Raw genomic sequence first — 17,582 nt, 5'->3', positions numbered from 1 at the left:
AGAAAAATGACTACAATTAAGGATATGGTAAATTAGGAAATAAGTGTAAAATTATTTATTGATTCTATAAAGTGGACAACTATTGGATGAAGGGAGTAATTGATCATTCATTAAAATAATTAAAATTGTTTATTATTTTCTTCAAATAATTTTAGTTACTATTCTAGAAATTTAATTAAAATTATCGCTATTATTTTTTTATTAAATAATACTTTAAAATTGACTACAACTTTATTTCTTAAATCTATCTTTATTTGAACAAAATATTATTCACAATATTTAGAGAGAAAATGACATAAATAGTCTCTTTAACTATAGGAGTAGGTCTAAAATGGTCTCTTAATTATATACTTAATGGATTTAGTCCTTTAACTATTTAAAAACTTATCAGCTTTGGTCTCTTAACTATAAACTTATCGATTTTAGTCATTTAAGTATTCAAAAACATATCAGGTTTGATCTTTGTCCATTTTCTTAATACATATAGCGTAGGTTTATATTAATGGAATTCATGCCTCGAGAAATTAAATCCTTTAGCAATTTTTTCTATTGTTTCTCTCTCTCCGCTACTTTTTCTTCAAATTACCTCAATGATTTAAAATAAAATTCACGAGGAAAGAAAATATAAGTCATAATTTTATTCAACAGAGGATAAAATGAAGCATATTATTGCTACTAATGACTTGAGCTAAACTTTATTATAAAAAGAAAAAAACTATTACCCGTTAAATCCAAAGTTTGTACTCCACCGATTTCATTGAACGGAATTTGTTTAATTTTTTCAGAAAATTGAAATTTATAAAATGGTAGATTTGTAATTTTTTTAATTTTTTTTAAATAGATTCAATCTTATTATTCTATTCATTTTATTTTACGTATAGAAATTTGAGTAAATTAAATAAAATCCGCACTAATTAGCATATTCAAGTGCAGATTCAAGTCATTAACAACAATTATATGCTTAATTTTATTCTCCATTAAATAAAATTAGGACTTATATCTTCTTTCCTCATTAATTTTATTTTGAATCGTTGATGTATTGTTCTTTTTATAAGAGTAGTTTGAAGAAAAAAGGATGGGGATAGAGAAACAACTTAAAAAATGGGTTAAAGATTTAATTTCACAAAGATTTCCGTTAATATAAATCTAAGCTATTTGTATTTAAAAAATGGACAAAGACCAAACTTGATAAGTTTTTGAATACTTGAAGGACTAAAATCGATAAGTTTATAGTTAAGGGACTAAAACCGTTAAGTGTATAGTTAAGGGACCAAAGCTGATAAGTTTTTGAATAGTTGAAGGACTAAATCCGTTAAGTGTATAGTTAAGAGACTATTTTAAACCTACTCCTATAGTTAAGGGACTATTTATGTCATTTTCTCATATTTTAGACTTCAAGATCAATATTTTTATCTTATATAATTTTTTTACTTAAATTATGATAAATAAAATAAATGAAAGTATTAAAGAAAGAGGTTAATTGGATTGCTACATCTTTTTATAATAAACATCAACTTATAACATGATAAAACTAGGTATTATGATAATTCGAGCAGAAAATCTATCAAAAACAATCTCTACCTCCCACCAAGATATGGGTAAAGTTTATGTACAATTTACACTTTACAGACCTTATTTATGAAATTACACCAAATATGTTGTCATTGTCGTTGAATTTATAATAGTTATACTAAAAAGAGAAAAGGAAACAGAAGGCTCATCACATTCATTGGTGGGAAAAAAATGAAGGCTGCGCATTTGAATATTAAACAGAATAATAATAATAATACATATCAACTTCTTGCCAAAACATGCAAACCAGTTGCAACTTTTATGAAAATAGAAAGCTGCCTGAACATAGAGTTACCAATTCACTCCTGCTGTGGAAATTGCACATGGTTGGAATAGGAAAAGCATAAACAGAAAATGTGAAAATGACCTAAGTTGTTATCCCCTAGATCACTACTCAGGCAAGGTGATCCCTGCTCAACAATAAAAGAAAACATGATCCTCATAGAATGCCAAAAAGAAGAGTTGAAAGATAAAGAGTGTAGCCATGAAACTATAAGCATATGAAGATAACAAGATTGATCAGCAATGTACCTACCACCTAGCCACTGCAAACTTCAATATTTAGATCTTTATACTCATTTTACTAAAATCCAGTAAGGAATGAGAAGAAAAACCGAGAAGCAGCTTCCGCAGCGTCCCAAGTAAAATCACCTCCTGATGTAGTGGATCCAATGATCATAATTCAAACCTGCATCTCAGCTTCCTTTACTTGGCAATTGGTGCTTTAGACCAAAACTCCTCATCCAATTGGGTTTGGAAAAATTGAGCAGTATACAGTACTATTATCAACTACCTAGGCTCAACTTGCTACCTTTTTCCTGACTATTCTTTTTCTTCGAGCCTTAGGAGCTGATGTTTCACCCTCTGTCGTTGAGCCACTCTGACCTTGTTTGATACCCAAAAGCCCGAGCCCGGAAACAATGGAATTCTTGGAGATGAACCATTTTGAAGATGACTGCTCAACCCCTCCTTCAGTAGGCCTACTGTATGCCTTCAAGACATCATCTGAATGAGCCAGTGGATCCACCTCCACACCAAGCCAAGCTAATCTTGATGTCTCTCCTACTTGAACATTTAACGCTCTGCATACAATGAAATATTAGAGAACTGGAAAAGATCAAATCAATAAACACCAGTATGATTACTAGATCAATGATATTGCATAATATTTCCCAACCTCCAATCAAAGAAATTGCGTATAATTTCACCTAATCCTGGGATACAGGTGGTAAATTTTTCTATAAAGATAAAAAGTGTTCTTACAGACCCACAAAAAATATGAAAACCTGTGCAGTCATAAAGTACTGAAGCCGAAGAATTCAAAAGTTACTATAAACCTGACAGGAGAGCGAATAATAACAGAAATAGGAAAACATAACAAACTTTTACCGATAGAAGTAAAAGAGGAAAGGAAATTGAAACCGACAAAAAACAAACTAATTTGCCTGAGTAAACTACCGTGCAGCTAAGCATCTACTATGCAGCTAAATACCTCATGGCAGTGCTGAAGACGAGAGCCACCCCAATAACATCAAAGTAGTTAAAAACAGCTCTGTCAAATCCATTCAACAGCTGATAACGCAGGTTTGCATATACACCAAGGAAGGCCCCATATCCGAGTGCATTACTACTCACAGATGGGATAGACACTGATAACCTAGTGAATGGTAAACAGAAGCCATCAGTAATGGACATACCTTACATTTCCCTTACCTGAAAAATTAGATCCAAACAAAAGCCCAACTGTATAAATAAATGGTCAATAAGCCAAAAAATGCTGACCTTCCCTCCTTTTTACTGGCAAGAAGATTTGAAAGACCCCCCTGCACAGCTCCTGCACTGAGGCCAATCATACACAACTCTGCAGCCTTATAGAAAAAGGAATGAATTCTCTTCTGCAAATCAAATTCTCTTAAAGGGTAGCTCTTTTCAAAGATATTGTTCGGCAGCTTCTGTAATGTGTTCTGCAAATCGTAGCGGAAAGTATTCCCATAGGATTGACAAGGAGCAAGCGTCCAAAACACAGCAGCATTGCAAGCTGTTGCAGTTAGGACGTTAAGAAGAGCAAGATCCCACTCCTGCTTAATCCTAGATCAAAGTAAAATAGAACATGTGCGTTAAGTCAATCCTCTTATATTGTGTTTAACCAACAATTAACATTTATGAACAGAGTAAGGATGCAAAAAGTGTGGAAGAAAGCCAACCCCACCCCCACCCCCAAAAAAAAAAAAAAAGAACATTAAAAAAGATAATAACGAACATACCTTTCTTTACGATTTTTGACCTCCCACCACACTGAGCAACCAATTGTAAGTGCCTGATCCAGAAGCAGCTTGTTCAAAAAAGCTGGATCTGCAATCTTCCTGTCACAGAGAGAATCCAGAAAAATTAAGGCAACTGGAAATGCCACTTCAATATGAGGTAAAAAACTGAATACTTAAATACATTAGTTAGACAGCAAAACAATTGACAACAAAAATTTGAAAAGCTTAGATGACATAGACTAAGGTGTCAAACTGCCCCATGGATTTACAAAGCTTTCAACTTTGGGGCTGATATAGCCAGAGCAATGTTCATCCTGCAGAGTTTTATATCTTATATGTTCTGCTGGTGTGATTTGATCTTCATGGAAAATCGGCGCTGCCAATTCCCTTAAAGTTTTTGAAGGATACAACAAGACTGCTGCTCCTTCCAGCAGCAGATCAAACCCAAAAACTAAAAGTAAATGATCAATGCTGCCAACTCATCTCATTTCAAAATAAAAAAACCCATAACATTACCACATTTTGGCCACAGAAGTATGGAAAAAGAAATTTCCTTTTTCAGCTTTGCATTCTTAGTTGTTATTGCAGTGTAGCTGTTCCAATGAATGTTTGGGCCTAATGAGTAATAAATAATAATTCTTTCATGATCTTGAACAAGCGTGACAAGTCTTGGAAGATGAGTGCCCATAACAAGGCTTTAAATAAGTGAATGATTGACGAGCCAGTAGTTAATGGCAGAGTAGAGAGTTCCCATTTTTGCTGCCGAACACTGGCAACAATGGGGATGATGGAGCAGCTGAGACTGAGGTTACCTTATCTGTTTCGAAAATTGAGATAATAATAACGAGATAATGTTATAGAGGTGAGGGTATAGATGTCTTTTGGTATTATACGGCAACTTGGAAATCTGACTCTTGTTTCTTTTGGGGCAAGGGATGTGAGGCATCTAGCGACACATCATCCCTTCAAACAAATGGTTTCATTTTCCTTTTTCCTTTTTGCCAATTATGGTACCCAATGAAATTAGAAACAATCGAATTCAACCACCAACCAATTTTTCCAGTCTTCTTTTTCCTTTTCAATTTTTGTTCTATTTATCAATGGTAAAAATATTTATACAAGCTTTCAACTTTGTGGGAAGCTATAGCTGGAGCAACTTTCATTCTGAAGAGTTTTATATTTTATAGGGTTTGGTGGTGTGATTTGAATTCATGGAAAATTGGCACTATCAATATCCTACAAGTTTTTGAAAGATAAAACAAGACTGTTCCTACTTCTGCAGCAGATCAAACCCCAAAAACTCAAAAGTGATGATCAATGCTGCCAACTCATCTCATTTCAAAATAGCTCCATAATAAAACCAATTATGGCTGCAGAAGTATGGAAGAAGAAATTCCCTTTCCAGCTTTGCGTTCTTAGTTATTATTGCGGTGCAGCTGTTTTGATGGAATGTGTGGGGCTAATGAGTAAAAACCGCTCTGTTTCGCTAAAACAAAATACTTTCATGATCTGGAACAAGCCTAGGAAGATGAGTGCTCAAAAATGTCTGTGAAGCTAACACAATAATGATTTGAAGTAGTGACTGCAATGCTAAGAAACGTATTTGAAATTGAAGATGCAAGATACTAAAAGAAGATCTTAATTTTTTACTTTATAAGAACAACTGGAAATTAATTTAAACAGACAGAATAACTACTCTGCTCAGCAAATGATATTTCTGACATGCCACTACATACTGTATATCCAGCAGACAGAATTTTGTCCAAAATTTTTTCCCTGTGAGGAGTTTAGAGTACTGTAAGGGTGCTACATTACCTGCCGTTGAACGCCCTGGATAATCCTTGAGGAAGTAACCGAGAAATAAATCTAGCCACGGTAGGCCTAGCATTGTAAGCAAGAAAGTTCACCAATTGAGCAGAACTGACTAATCCCTGGATGAAAAGGCAGAAATTAAAGTCAGACATAGAAATAACCCGACCAAACGAGACAAGTTTGAGACAACTGCATAGCACAATTTACCATTTCATAGGCTTGCCGAAGTCCAGGTGGTAAATCCAGCATCGTCTTCTGCCACTCATTCAGCACGGCATCAACAAATTTACGATCAAACAACTGGGTAACATGGAAAAATTGTGAGTAACATGACACTGTTTGAACAAATCCAGAATTAAGCAGAAACAATTTTCCACTTGCAGAGGCCTCTTACTTCCTGCAGTAGCATTCGTCTCCTAAAGAGCCCACCCTCATCTCCTTCATCACCATCATCGAAATCATCAAAGTAATCGTCATCATCACCATCATCATCACCTCCATCACCACCGCCATGATTTAGATTTTTCCCCATATTTCCACCTCCTCCGCCAGTTGAAAGCTGTGATGTGGCGAAATTATAAGTAAATTTGCTCGACGAAGTGTTTACTAAATAGTCACACAACCACAAGGTTAACACTCTTAAGATCTTGAGAGAGAATACATAGTTGGATTAGAATGTAAATATCTTATATAGTAGCAGAAGCACCATTTCACATCATATATGCCGAACTAAAAGGTGCATTCAACTTTTTTTTTCCAACTTTTCCTTCATTGAAAAGGAAAGATACTAAAAACAGAATAAATAGCAACAAGATACCTTTGTAAAGACGCATACGCACGTCTCAAATCTCGTAAGCAACTTCAGAACTATGTATTCTCGGACACATATTGTCACTTTAGTGATACCAGACTCAGTTTAACACTTAGCATTTTAAGTGTTTGAGGTTTGTCATAGTTGGTCAGACCTTTGTCAGTCGATTGTAAATAGCAACAGGAACGCCTTACTGGTAGAAAAAACCTTCTTCTTGCTCCAAGAATAAAGAAAATGACAAATGACGAGCCTGAGACCAGGCAGGCAATTCCTAAAACTCTATACCAATCAATCAACTAAGCCTCATAACCCAAGCTAGTTGAGGAATCTGAAAAACTCTGGAATTTCCTAAATTTCAAATACTCGTATATTTTTAGATTAACTTCTACTTCAAAAGAACCTCACTGCCTCTTAACTGTAAGTCTTATTTCTTAGAAAGAGCCTTCTCAACTATCATTAGCAATCAGCAAGAACTATGATAAAATATTTGAGTATTAGCATAAATACACCACAAGGAGATAATTCTGAGACTGTTCCATTCAATTACCTAGGAAGCTATTGAAGAAAGCGCTTCAAGTTTTCCAGAGTAAAGGAAAACAAGAACTAACCTCGGGAGTAGAGCTGGTCTGCTGCTTCGATGACATATCAAGCTTCCCTTTTTCCAAAGTAACCGAACCAAGCGCACCATATTTTCCCCCCTTCATCACCGGCGCAAACATGACCGTAGAAGACGACGAAGACGCCGGATGATCAAGCGCAGGTGACCCTTGAAAGCAACGTTCCAAACCAGAAACTGGGTCTCCATCGACCGCCGGCGACGCTGTGGCCTTGATTTTACAAACTTTGTAGACTCTAATTGGGCGACAGAGCAAAGGGGGAAACAAGGGTTTTGAGTAAGGAATGATTTGGGTATTGATAGGCTTGATTTGTGCTGTTTGGAATACTGGTAGAGACATTCTTGATTTTTCTTTTTTTGGGGCGTTTTGGATAGAAAGAATGAAACTTTATGGATAGATTTTCATGGGGGGTAATGGAGGAATGGAAAGTGGGAGTAGAGATTGCAGAAGTTGAAGAAGAAAGAAGGAAAGGTTGAGAGAGGAGTTGAGGTTTAGAAGAAGATGAAGATGAAGGAGAAATAGGTAAAGACAAACCCAATCCAGAGCTGCCACTTGCTTTTTCCTCTAAACCCCCTAACTCAAAAATGCTCTACTAATAAATCACTTGTTAATAACTACTCCCATCTCTCAAAATTGATGTGACAAGGCTTATTTTCAATTTGTTAGCCTTCATTTTTAGTCTGTTTTTAAATTATTGATGTGTGACATTATGTAATAATGGAAAATGATATAGTAATTTATTTAAATATTATATTTATTAAAATAACATAGTGTAATATAATACATTATGAAATAATACGTAATAATCATCCAAACAGGGTCTAATGAAATATATCCAATAAAAGTATTTCTAGTAAATTCAATCTAGTGAAACAAGTCTAATAACCAATAAGGGTTGTGTTGGGGTGGTAAGTACTCCTTCATTCTTAATCAAGAGGTCTCGAGTTTGAGTTTCCGGCGCAAATCCAAATTTAATTGGATTTCATTGTGGATACCGAACACCTGGCGAGAAAACAAAAAAAATAAGTCTAATCTCAATGTGAGTCGTATACGGTGAACAATTCCATCTTTCTCTTGAATTTTTTATTGTAGTACCTCGTAATATGAGTATGAAAAAGCTAGGTTCAAGAATCAGGTTTTATTTTTTTAGAAAAACTGAACTTACTTAATTTGGTTTCTTTACTAATATAGTGTTGGGTGAATCTCGAAAGATATGAAAAATCTATCTTCAAGTTGTACATAGGACTTTCTTTTTTATTTATACAAAAAAAAATTCTGTAAACAGTCGCATTAGATTACCTCAAAATATGACTTAAAGGTCGGTAAGACATTAGAACATCATTTATAATCAACTTGGGAAATTAGACTTAAGAAATTCTATATAAAAGTAAAAGAGAAAACTTAAGCTAAATTATGAGCTAGCATATTCCATATACAAGGAATATAAATAAAGTTGATTACTCTAACCAAGGATTGCAGTGGAGTGGTAAGTACTCTTTCATTTTTAACCAAGAGGTTTCGAGTATGGAGTTGCCTTTGTCAAAGATTCATGTATTAAAGTTTGAACTTAAAACATCATTTACTGTTGTCAATACGTTTGTCTTAACTCTTTATATATACTTAACTTTTGGCAGGAGAAGTCATGAAGTATTAAGGAAACCGCAGAGAAAAAGAATCTCTCCATGCAAAGCATTTCTAATAAAGCCATCCTTTTTCTTTGAAAAAACATCTATAAAAGGCCCTTTGTATTTCTATCTAATTTGTCAATTCTGTGACACATTTATCCTTCTTTTCTTCACATAAATAAAAGAACATGCCATCGATCCCTCGCGCTCGAGTTATTGTCAATGGAGTCCAGAGAATGAGGACATACCATTACTATTGGTGTAGACATTGTCAAAGATCCATTAGGACAACTTCAGCCAATCCATTTGAAATTTTATGTCCTCATTGTTATGGTCAAGTTTTCTATGAACTTGATGTGACAAGGCCTAGGCTTGTACTTTCTAATGTCACAAGGCTACAACCACAACCTTCCTCCAATTCTCGCCTTCTTGATGCCTTAGCACTCATGGTTGATCCACCAATTAGGCAACAAAACAACGATGGTGATGAAAATCATCGTAGGACTAGACAACGTACTCGTGTCATTCTCCAATTTATTGGCCCTGATGATCAACCTATTAGGCCTGTCTCTCCTGATGAGAACGCGTTTTATTTGCCATCCCTTCAAGAATTGACTCAGAATGACAGGCCAGGGCCACCTCCAACGCCATCTTCAGCAATCGATGCATTGCCAAGAATTTACCTAACACCAAACCTTTTGGAAAATGACTCTGTTTGTCCTGTTTGCAAGGATGAGTTTGAAGTTGGGATAGAAGTTATAGAGTTACCTTGCAAGCATTTTTATCATTCTGAATGCATTGTTCCATGGCTTAGACTCCATAATACTTGTCCCGTTTGTCGGTATCAACTGCAAGGATTCTCAAACAATGAGGACCAAAATGGTTACACTTATGAATTTAATGAACAAGAAGAAGAAGAGGAGAACATACAGAATCCTCTCATTTGGGGTTGGACTCAGCTTACCTCTCTTTGGCCTTTTAGTTTGATGTCAAGTTGGAGACACAGATACTTCAACACTTTTGAGACTACAACTTCTGCTTTTCCTAGAGGTAACATATTGCTAATACTTTATTTACCGAGTTTAACTTATATACACTGACAGGTGACCTTAAGTCATTATAACACGGGATATAAGTCGAGCTATCTGCTACAACATTATTGCTAATACTTTATATTGTTTTTTTGGGCAGGGAGAGCTTGGTGGAATCCTTGGATTTTCTCTTGATAATGGTTCCTTATTTCATTTAATAACAGTACAGAGTAGTTTGCTTTTTTATCATTCTTTGCTTCAATAGGAACTAAACAGGTATGTTGACAAAACTATATATCTTTCTGAATTTGATGGATGGAAATTATCTGAGAATGGGGTCAAAAAGATTCATAAGGTATGCGCCCGTCCTTCCTTCTCAATCAAAAAAATAAGTGAATGAATCTAAATTATATACACATAGGAAACTCGCAAGAACATGATACTTCATACTTATTTTGACCATTAAATATGAAATTAACCCTTTACTAATGGCTTCTAGATTTCAAGAGTGCTATCAAAGTGATGGAATTATTTTCAGCCACAAATATGCATAGAAGAAATGGAGAGAAAGAGAAGGCCCACTATTTCCATGTTCAATGTGACTTTATGGACCAAACTTTCTATTTGCCCTATTGGTCAAAATTATATGTCTATCAAAAACCTCAAACTAAAAATCTAGTATTTTTTTAGAATGATGATGATACCATTAACAAACAAATTCATTTGTTGTGGTAGGTGAAGGAATGATTAACAAATTCCATGTAAAGAAGCTGGTGTTTTAGTAGGACCTGTTTTATATTATATTTCTTTCACTTCAATTTATTTATCTTATTTTTTTATTTTAATCCATTGAAAAAGATGCATCTTCTTTTTTTTCGCTTTGTAGTTTGAACTTTTGTTGTCCTTTTTTTTTTCTTCTTGCAATTTTTTTTTAGCCAAATATCTATTATAAACAGTCTTTTTTACCCCAACAAATCTAGGAGTAATTAGGTATGCCTATATTTTATTTTTCTCAGACTTATATTTAACTTCATTTGTAAAATTACACTGAATATATTATATACTCGAACGTAATTTGTAGGATTATATCAGATATATTATTATTATTATTATATATTTAAAATCATAAAATTAAAGAATATTTTGATATACATATGTAATGTATTCGTTATGTAGGTATCTTTTTTGATCGTTCACTTTTATTGTTATTGTATATGTAGAATGTATTTTATGTATTCGATATGTTCTCCAAATTCAAATATCCTCCCCACCCCCTAACCCCAAAATAAAACTATACCGGATGCATCTGCTATTTATGACAAACTACGAGGGGCGTTCTAGCAATTAACACCGATTTGGCAGTCGTTAAAATATCGGGTATTTGGTTCGGGTTTAGAATTTTTTTTCGGAGCCAAATGGAAATGGCGGGTTGGTCATCCCTTCCATCCAATCCCAAATTTCATCAGATATGGAGTCCCACAACCACCCACATCATCACCAACGCCGCCGCTCTCCGCCTCGGCAACGTCCTCCACCGCCGTCTTCAATCCTCTATCAAGGTACCTTCTTGATCTTGAATTTTTTATATATGAATTAACTCTGAGTTTTCGAATGTTGTGTGCAAATTGATCCAAATGAAAGCAGAAAAAGGAAGAGAACACTGAGAAATTCAAATAACTTGTGCAACAATTAACCTCTTGAATATCTTGATTTCTTTAGTAGGTTAGTTAAGAATCTTGACTGTTCATAAATCTAATTTTGTGAGTGCATAGCATAAATAGACTTCTGGGTTCATACTATAACTCACCTTTCGCACATTTTTTTATTATTATTTTTTGCAATTTTGTAGCAATGGCACTGTTCACACGGTTACTGAAGGATAATTCCTGTATCCTGACATAAATTTGTTTTGAAAGTAATTGAAATTGAAAATCTTTGACCTGTGTCATGTTTGCCAACATGCTGATGTATTGCTTATCAGAATCTTGGAAAAGAGTGACATGAATTCATTAGCAATACTTTGGTCTGTTACAGTCAATAACCATTAGTTGGGGTTGGCTGTATAAATCCTCTATATCCATTTGATGATTCATTATAATTTGATTGTCCATCAACTCTCAGAAACCCTCATCTTTAATGTGGGTCTAAGAAAATGACTGCAAAGATTAAGGGTTGTGAGCGAATGAATTAGGCATCAGTCGTTCTAGTGGGAAGAGTCCTTTGGATGTTGAATGGTCTGGTCAACTTGTCCCGTTTCAGATAGGTAGATTTGCTTTGATGTGTTACATGTCTCCTCATAATAGGAGTATCATGAAATTCTGGAAATGCCAAGATCTTAACCGCCATTTTGCTTGTTGCGCAGCATATTTTTTGTCATGTTCATGGCCCTATATTGAAGGATGCATGGCATAAATGGACCTTTCATGTCACTGGATTCAACATCCTTCAGTGGTCACAGGGTGTCTTCTCTGCCGAAGACATGAGCTTATTATTCTTCAGTGCTGATGAAAGTAGAAGGAAATTCAAAAAGATTCAGAATTCATACTCAAAGTCATCAAGATCATTCTTTTCCAGTGAAAGGAAATGGACCAACATATTCCTTGCACTTAACATATTGTAAGTTTTGCATTCTTAACCAAAACGATGTGAATATTATGATTTTTTTTATCTTCTTTTTTAAAAAAATAATGAATTTTTAGTTTTGGATTAATGTTTATTTAAGTCAATACCTCCCAAGGAAAAATCTCGAATTTGGATCCCAAATTGACGGTTTAGTGTGAGCTTATCATGTGGTTATGTACTCTTTGAATAGGAACCCGTTTTTTGAAAGATCTAGGCTTTAATCTTTTAACCTTAACCCTCTCAGAATGAAGGAAAAACCCTCTTGCAAATGTCTGAAAAAAATAAAAGCAGAAAAAGGAACCTTTCAAGTGATGATGTTGATTGGTATAATGGACAAAGAGCTATTGTTACAAAGAGAAATTAACATTTTCTATTTAAATCACTGCAGGATATATATTGCACAAGTCGCAACAGACGGCAAGCTTTTATTTTGGGGAGCTAAGGTTAGACTGGATTATATATGTAAACAGCCGACTTATCATTTTCCATAATAACAATGTTCTTATGTGTTGATGGATATGTGTTGCAGATTAACAGTCTTATTGACAAAGGGCAACTATGGAGGCTGATTACTTCGTCATTCTTGCATACAAACATAGTGCATCTCATGGTCTGACTTCACTTCATGTTTTCCTGGATTCCTAAATCCATCCCTTATTAATGTTTTGAAGCAGATGTGGCTTCTTTCAGGTTAATTGTTATTCCTTGAATTCGGTTGGGCCTGGTGTTGAAAAAGTTAGTGGCCCTAAAAGATATGTTGCTCTATACTTGACGTCTGCAATTGCAAGTAATGATACATCACCACAATGACATTTTTATCTCAAAGAAAATTCCTATTATACAGTGATTCTAATTGTATCCTATGAAAGAAATCAGGTTCAGCTATGAGTTACTGGCTTAGTAAGGCACCTGCAGTTGGTGCCTCAGGAGCAATTTTTGGATTAGTAAGTGATGCTATTCTTTTGCACTTTTACTGGACTTGCTAATTGGTGTATGCAACTGGGGTTATCATTTCATGCTATTTCATGATTTTCTGCCCCTTGTGTCATCCAACTAATTGATATTTAATTCTTTTCACTTCTGTGGACCTATTATGTATGTAATACTTCGCCACAGACTTTATTAGTGTTACTGGGAAAATTGACTTGCCTTCGAGTTGTATGTAGCTCACGAAAAAGTAGACTTTTAAGATTCAACTATCATTGTACATATTATTTTCTTTGATGAAGTTGTGTTTCTGGCCAATACAAGGAATCCATTGAAGTATGGATCTTTCTGAACAGCTGTTGAGGAAATTAAAGAATTAGACTTACCCCTTTTTCATTTATTAGGTTAAGAAATACTGATCTCCACGTTTTTGTGTCATTACCAGGTTGGATCTTTTGCAGTATTCGTTTTGAGGCATAGGGGCATGGTCAAAGGCACCGAGGGGGATCTTCGATACATAGCAAATGTGATTGTTCTAAATTTGGTAAAACACTTCATTCCCTACCCAGCTCAATGCACTTTTGTTGGCATTCACCAAGCGAGTAATTGGGGCATATCTTATTATTAAGCATATTCTCCAAATTTATATGTTCTTGTGATCTTTAATAGGGTGAAGATGCTATTAGTGGTTTAAGGAATGAAAATTAATCATAAAAACTGCACATATCTGTGCTCAGTACCTGAGAACCATAATACTTACACGTCTATTGATTCATAAGTATCAAGTTTGATCTCTTTTTCGAATTTCAGTCCTAATTCATCTAGTGCTGGCAACCATTTTCCTTGCAGGCAATTGGACTAATGACCAAAGGAATCGACAACTGGGGACATGTTAGTAATATCTAACTTTTCCATCATGTTCTTGATCGGGATGTATTCCCACCAAAGCGCTTGCTTTTTATCACATAACTATTTATGAGCCTGCTTTTTTATTTGTAACGACAATTAATGGCATTGCGAGCTTCTCCCATGTGCATCTTCTCCTCTTTTTGTTGCTGTTTTTAACCTCTGGTGAGAGAAAAGAGAAAAAAAATATCAAGATCATTGCCTGTAATTTTTCACTTTATCCAATTAGTAAGCCATATTTAAGAGCTTTGTTTTCGAGAATGCAAAGTCTCTGTGGTGTCTCATGTTCCGACAAAGGTTTGTTCATCTCGTAAAAGGTGCCTTCCGCTTGTTGTACATTCTGTGAGTTTTAAAATTTTATTTTTTTATATCGAGAAATCTGTCTAGAGCCAATTTAGGACCAACCTCAACCTTCTCTGATGTTTTACCAAATCTGTATTCAGAAAAAAGGAAGTAGTATGGGAAGATAAATCATTGCTCTTCTGGTTACATCTTTTCTCTTTTGTTTCTGATAACTGTGGTGTCCGGACTGGCTTGTGTGTACCTCAACTGGTCACGTCCTTCTCTTCTTCTTTGTACTTCCTCCTCCACCTCTTCTTTTTGTTTTGCTTTTGTTTTTTGTGCCCTTTCACCTTGTTTTAAATGCAGTAGATGTGTTTAATAAGTACATAAACATTGGCATATGTTTGAATGCTTGTCTGATTTTCTAACTCTTTTCTCATTAACATTTCAGCTCGGAGGTTTAATAGGAGGAGCTGCAACATCATGGCTTCTTGGCCCAGCATGGAAGATTCAATCCGTCTCCAGTGAAGGAAGACGAGTTTTTGCTGACACAGCACCAATCTTTTCTCTCATTCCAACTAAAAGGGACAAGTCATAATCCCTACTATTTAACTGCTAGTGTGCCGGTTGACATGACTCAAGCCTTGAGCACCTGCAGTCTTACTGATTTTCCCAATACATTTGCAAATGTGGCATCTATATATTCATACAGTTGTGGTTGATTAATGATCCAGTTCACAAGTCTGCTGTACATAGTTTGCCTTACTTTGTACAGGGAATATGTGACCATAGAACATGTAAAGAGCAAATTAGAGGTCAGGCATCTATTTGCCTCGCGTTCATTAGCTGCTGCTGGTGGCCTGATATGCTGTAGTATTGTCAGATGTTAAGAGGTTCTTGGTAATCTGATTTAGGTGGTGCTTTTGGTGTGTATCTAATGTACCCTTTTATGCACGTCTGGCCCATTGTAGAATAATCCAGTTGATAAATGTTTAAACAATCTATAATTCAAAATCAAGTATTCATAGTTAAATAAAAATGTGGAATAAGTATCCATTTTTCTAGAGTTCTTGAAATCTGTTGTTGTGCATTACGAACTTGTTATTTTTAGTTGCGAGATGTAAATTTCAACTTATGATGTAATCTAAGAAGTTATGGAAGAAGACGATAGAAGGTTATTAAAGCATTGTCTTTTGATTATCATAGTTACATTTTTCCTTCTTTTTCAAAATGCTTTCTACAGTACTTTATCATGACATCTAGGGATGGCCCTCAGAGATTTCTCTGCGATCCCAAAAAACAAAGAACGTTACCAGTCAGCATTTTGCAACATACTAATGCATAAAGTGCCAAAGGCTGATATTTTTATCTGATTAAAAGCTTAGCACATGAAAAGCAACTGATTACAGAGTTTCGAGTTAGAATATACATCAAGGTAAAATATTTGCTCTTTTGCATTATTTTTGCAGCTTGTTCAAGATGAACCAACATATCTTACGACTGGTATCTCCTTGAAAACCTGCAGATGAGCATGTAGTTGTTTTCTTGAGTAGTCATTCCCTTCGGGAAGAAAACGTCTTTGTAACTGTCTTCATGTGATGTCATTGTGTCAAACAGAGTCCTGCCACCTTTTGGCTTTGACCTGTGATTCTTCTGTTTATATAGGGTGGTTAACATGACTTGCCATGGTAACCACAGACTAATTGGCAAAAGATGCTATAATTCCTAGTCAAATAAAGTTGTTTGTTGCTAAGTATACTTCTCTCTTCTTCTTTGAAGATGTTAAAGTCTTGTCAAACGAGAACAAGACATAGTCACCACGTCCAACCAAGGATATGAAATACTGCCAATCCAAATAACCAGAACAAGCAGAGCTCCTTATAAGAAAAGCCAGGTGCAAGAGCTGCAAGAAAGAAAGCGAAACAAACAGCTACTGAGCAGCACAAAAATATCATAAATTCTTACAAGACTAATCACAAGGTCCACCGGTACATGATTTCAATGAAAGAGCTTCCTACTTTTTCACTTTATTTCTTGTTACCTCCAGAGCAAAAAATGCTGTAGCTAAAGAAAGATCCTAAAGAAACAACTTAAAGTCGCCAATTTCCATATGTTCTTTATCCATTCCAAGCAAATGATAGATGCTACCCACTAGGTAATAACATGTCAAAATGATAACGAAGAAAGAATTATTGAGATAACACAAATATAAAGATCACATGATGAGGAGAAACTTACATGATGATGAAGATGAGATTGAGGAAGACATTTGTGGAGAAGGACCAGGAGAAAGATTCACCCTGGGACTTAGTTTTGGAGGATAAGTCAGTGCATGTGATGATGGGCTTGCTGCAATTCCAGAACTACTTGAAGGTGGACCAGAGCTTGTCACAGGAGAAGGTGGATCAGCTATGGGAGATGGAGAGCTGCTAGGTTCTTCTCCACGAGCTGGACCACAATGATGCCTAGCATGTGACTGTAATCTACGACAGTTGGACAAGAGAGCTGGAGATGGAGATGGAGATGAAGAAACAGAAGGTGATGGGGAAGGTGATGGCCACAAAGGTTCATTTGGAGCAGGAGCAGGAGCAGGAGTTGGAGCAGGCGGGGCAGCATGAACAGTACGGTTTAGAAAGGAAGATAAACTTACTTGCTTCACTTTACCAAAAACAGAGTTGTCAAGGCCAAGATTAGATTTAGGAACAGATCCCATAATTATTTGAGCCAATTGTTTTAACCTCTGAGGTTGCAGACTCCCAATATCTGAATATACTGAAGCTTCAACTATAACTGGGGGATCTTTAGTAGAGCCAACTTCATTTGATATCTGTAAGAAAACACTCTGACAGAAATAAGGGAGAAAAATAAGTCAGATCTGATGGTTAAAAATGTACTATGGTAAACAGCATGAACGAAAAGCCAGACAGAAATGCCTGCACCCACTTTAATATTTCCCATACAGGGGAAGGAGAAAAATAAGACAGGGAAAGGCAGCAAACAGAAAATTATTGATGCAACAAACATGAAAACATATCAACTTGCCCATAGGGGTCATATAACTTTGACATCACATCACTAGAGGGTGGCAGATAGTTTTTTTTTTTTTTTTTAAA

General features: G+C 35.4%; 4 protein-coding genes across 5 annotated transcripts in view; 2 read left to right on the top strand and 2 right to left on the bottom strand.

The window, feature by feature from the left end:
• Positions 1–1,829: 1,829 nt before the first annotated feature.
• On the bottom strand, positions 1,830–7,664 carry LOC102582751 (protein RETICULATA-RELATED 1, chloroplastic-like). The gene is made up of 8 exons (XM_006349327.2): positions 7,068–7,664; positions 6,043–6,207; positions 5,856–5,948; positions 5,652–5,767; positions 3,837–3,935; positions 3,355–3,660; positions 3,065–3,229; positions 1,830–2,654 (listed from the first exon to the last, which is right to left on the bottom strand). The coding sequence occupies exons 1-8, from the start codon at positions 7,413–7,415 to the stop codon at positions 2,372–2,374; spliced, it is 1,575 nt and encodes a 524-aa protein (XP_006349389.1). The 5' UTR covers positions 7,416–7,664; the 3' UTR covers positions 1,830–2,371.
• A 1,195-nt stretch (positions 7,665–8,859) lies between these two features.
• Positions 8,860–10,550, top strand: LOC102602501 (E3 ubiquitin-protein ligase RING1-like). Of its 2 annotated transcripts, XR_001473627.1 has the most exons (3): positions 8,860–9,751; positions 9,893–10,087; positions 10,232–10,550. XR_001473627.1 is itself a non-coding variant. In XM_006349373.2 (2 exons), the coding sequence occupies exons 1-2, from the start codon at positions 8,890–8,892 to the stop codon at positions 9,925–9,927; spliced, it is 897 nt and encodes a 298-aa protein (XP_006349435.1). In that variant the 5' UTR covers positions 8,860–8,889; the 3' UTR covers positions 9,928–10,550. The 2 variants fall into 2 exon arrangements, 1 of the variants encoding a protein (XP_006349435.1); XM_006349373.2 differs by having other exon boundaries at positions 9,893–10,550.
• A 435-nt stretch (positions 10,551–10,985) lies between these two features.
• On the top strand, positions 10,986–15,535 carry LOC102582403 (RHOMBOID-like protein 10, chloroplastic). Its single transcript, XM_006349326.2, has 9 exons — positions 10,986–11,291; positions 12,095–12,348; positions 12,743–12,797; positions 12,884–12,964; positions 13,045–13,141; positions 13,231–13,298; positions 13,727–13,825; positions 14,131–14,172; positions 14,921–15,535. The coding sequence occupies exons 1-9, from the start codon at positions 11,148–11,150 to the stop codon at positions 15,065–15,067; spliced, it is 987 nt and encodes a 328-aa protein (XP_006349388.1). The 5' UTR covers positions 10,986–11,147; the 3' UTR covers positions 15,068–15,535.
• Positions 15,536–15,804: 269 nt separating this feature from the next.
• Positions 15,805–17,582, bottom strand: part of LOC102582081 (uncharacterized) — a 7,088-nt gene continuing 5,310 nt past the window's right edge. Inside the window, exons 4-5 of the mRNA XM_006349325.2 lie at positions 16,708–17,311; positions 15,805–16,372 (exon numbers count right to left, since the gene is read on the bottom strand). Of these exons, the coding sequence (XP_006349387.1) occupies positions 16,284–16,372; positions 16,708–17,311 (693 nt within the window). The 3' untranslated portion in view covers positions 15,805–16,283. The remainder of the gene's footprint in view (positions 16,373–16,707; positions 17,312–17,582) is intronic.

This window comes from Solanum tuberosum, unplaced genomic scaffold (assembly GCF_000226075.1).
Source record: "Solanum tuberosum cultivar DM 1-3 516 R44 unplaced genomic scaffold, SolTub_3.0 scf00105, whole genome shotgun sequence".
NCBI lineage: Eukaryota > Viridiplantae > Streptophyta > Magnoliopsida > Solanales > Solanaceae > Solanum > Solanum tuberosum.
The sequence above is the reverse complement of the archived record's forward strand: the minus strand, read 5'-3'. Positions and strand labels throughout refer to the sequence as shown.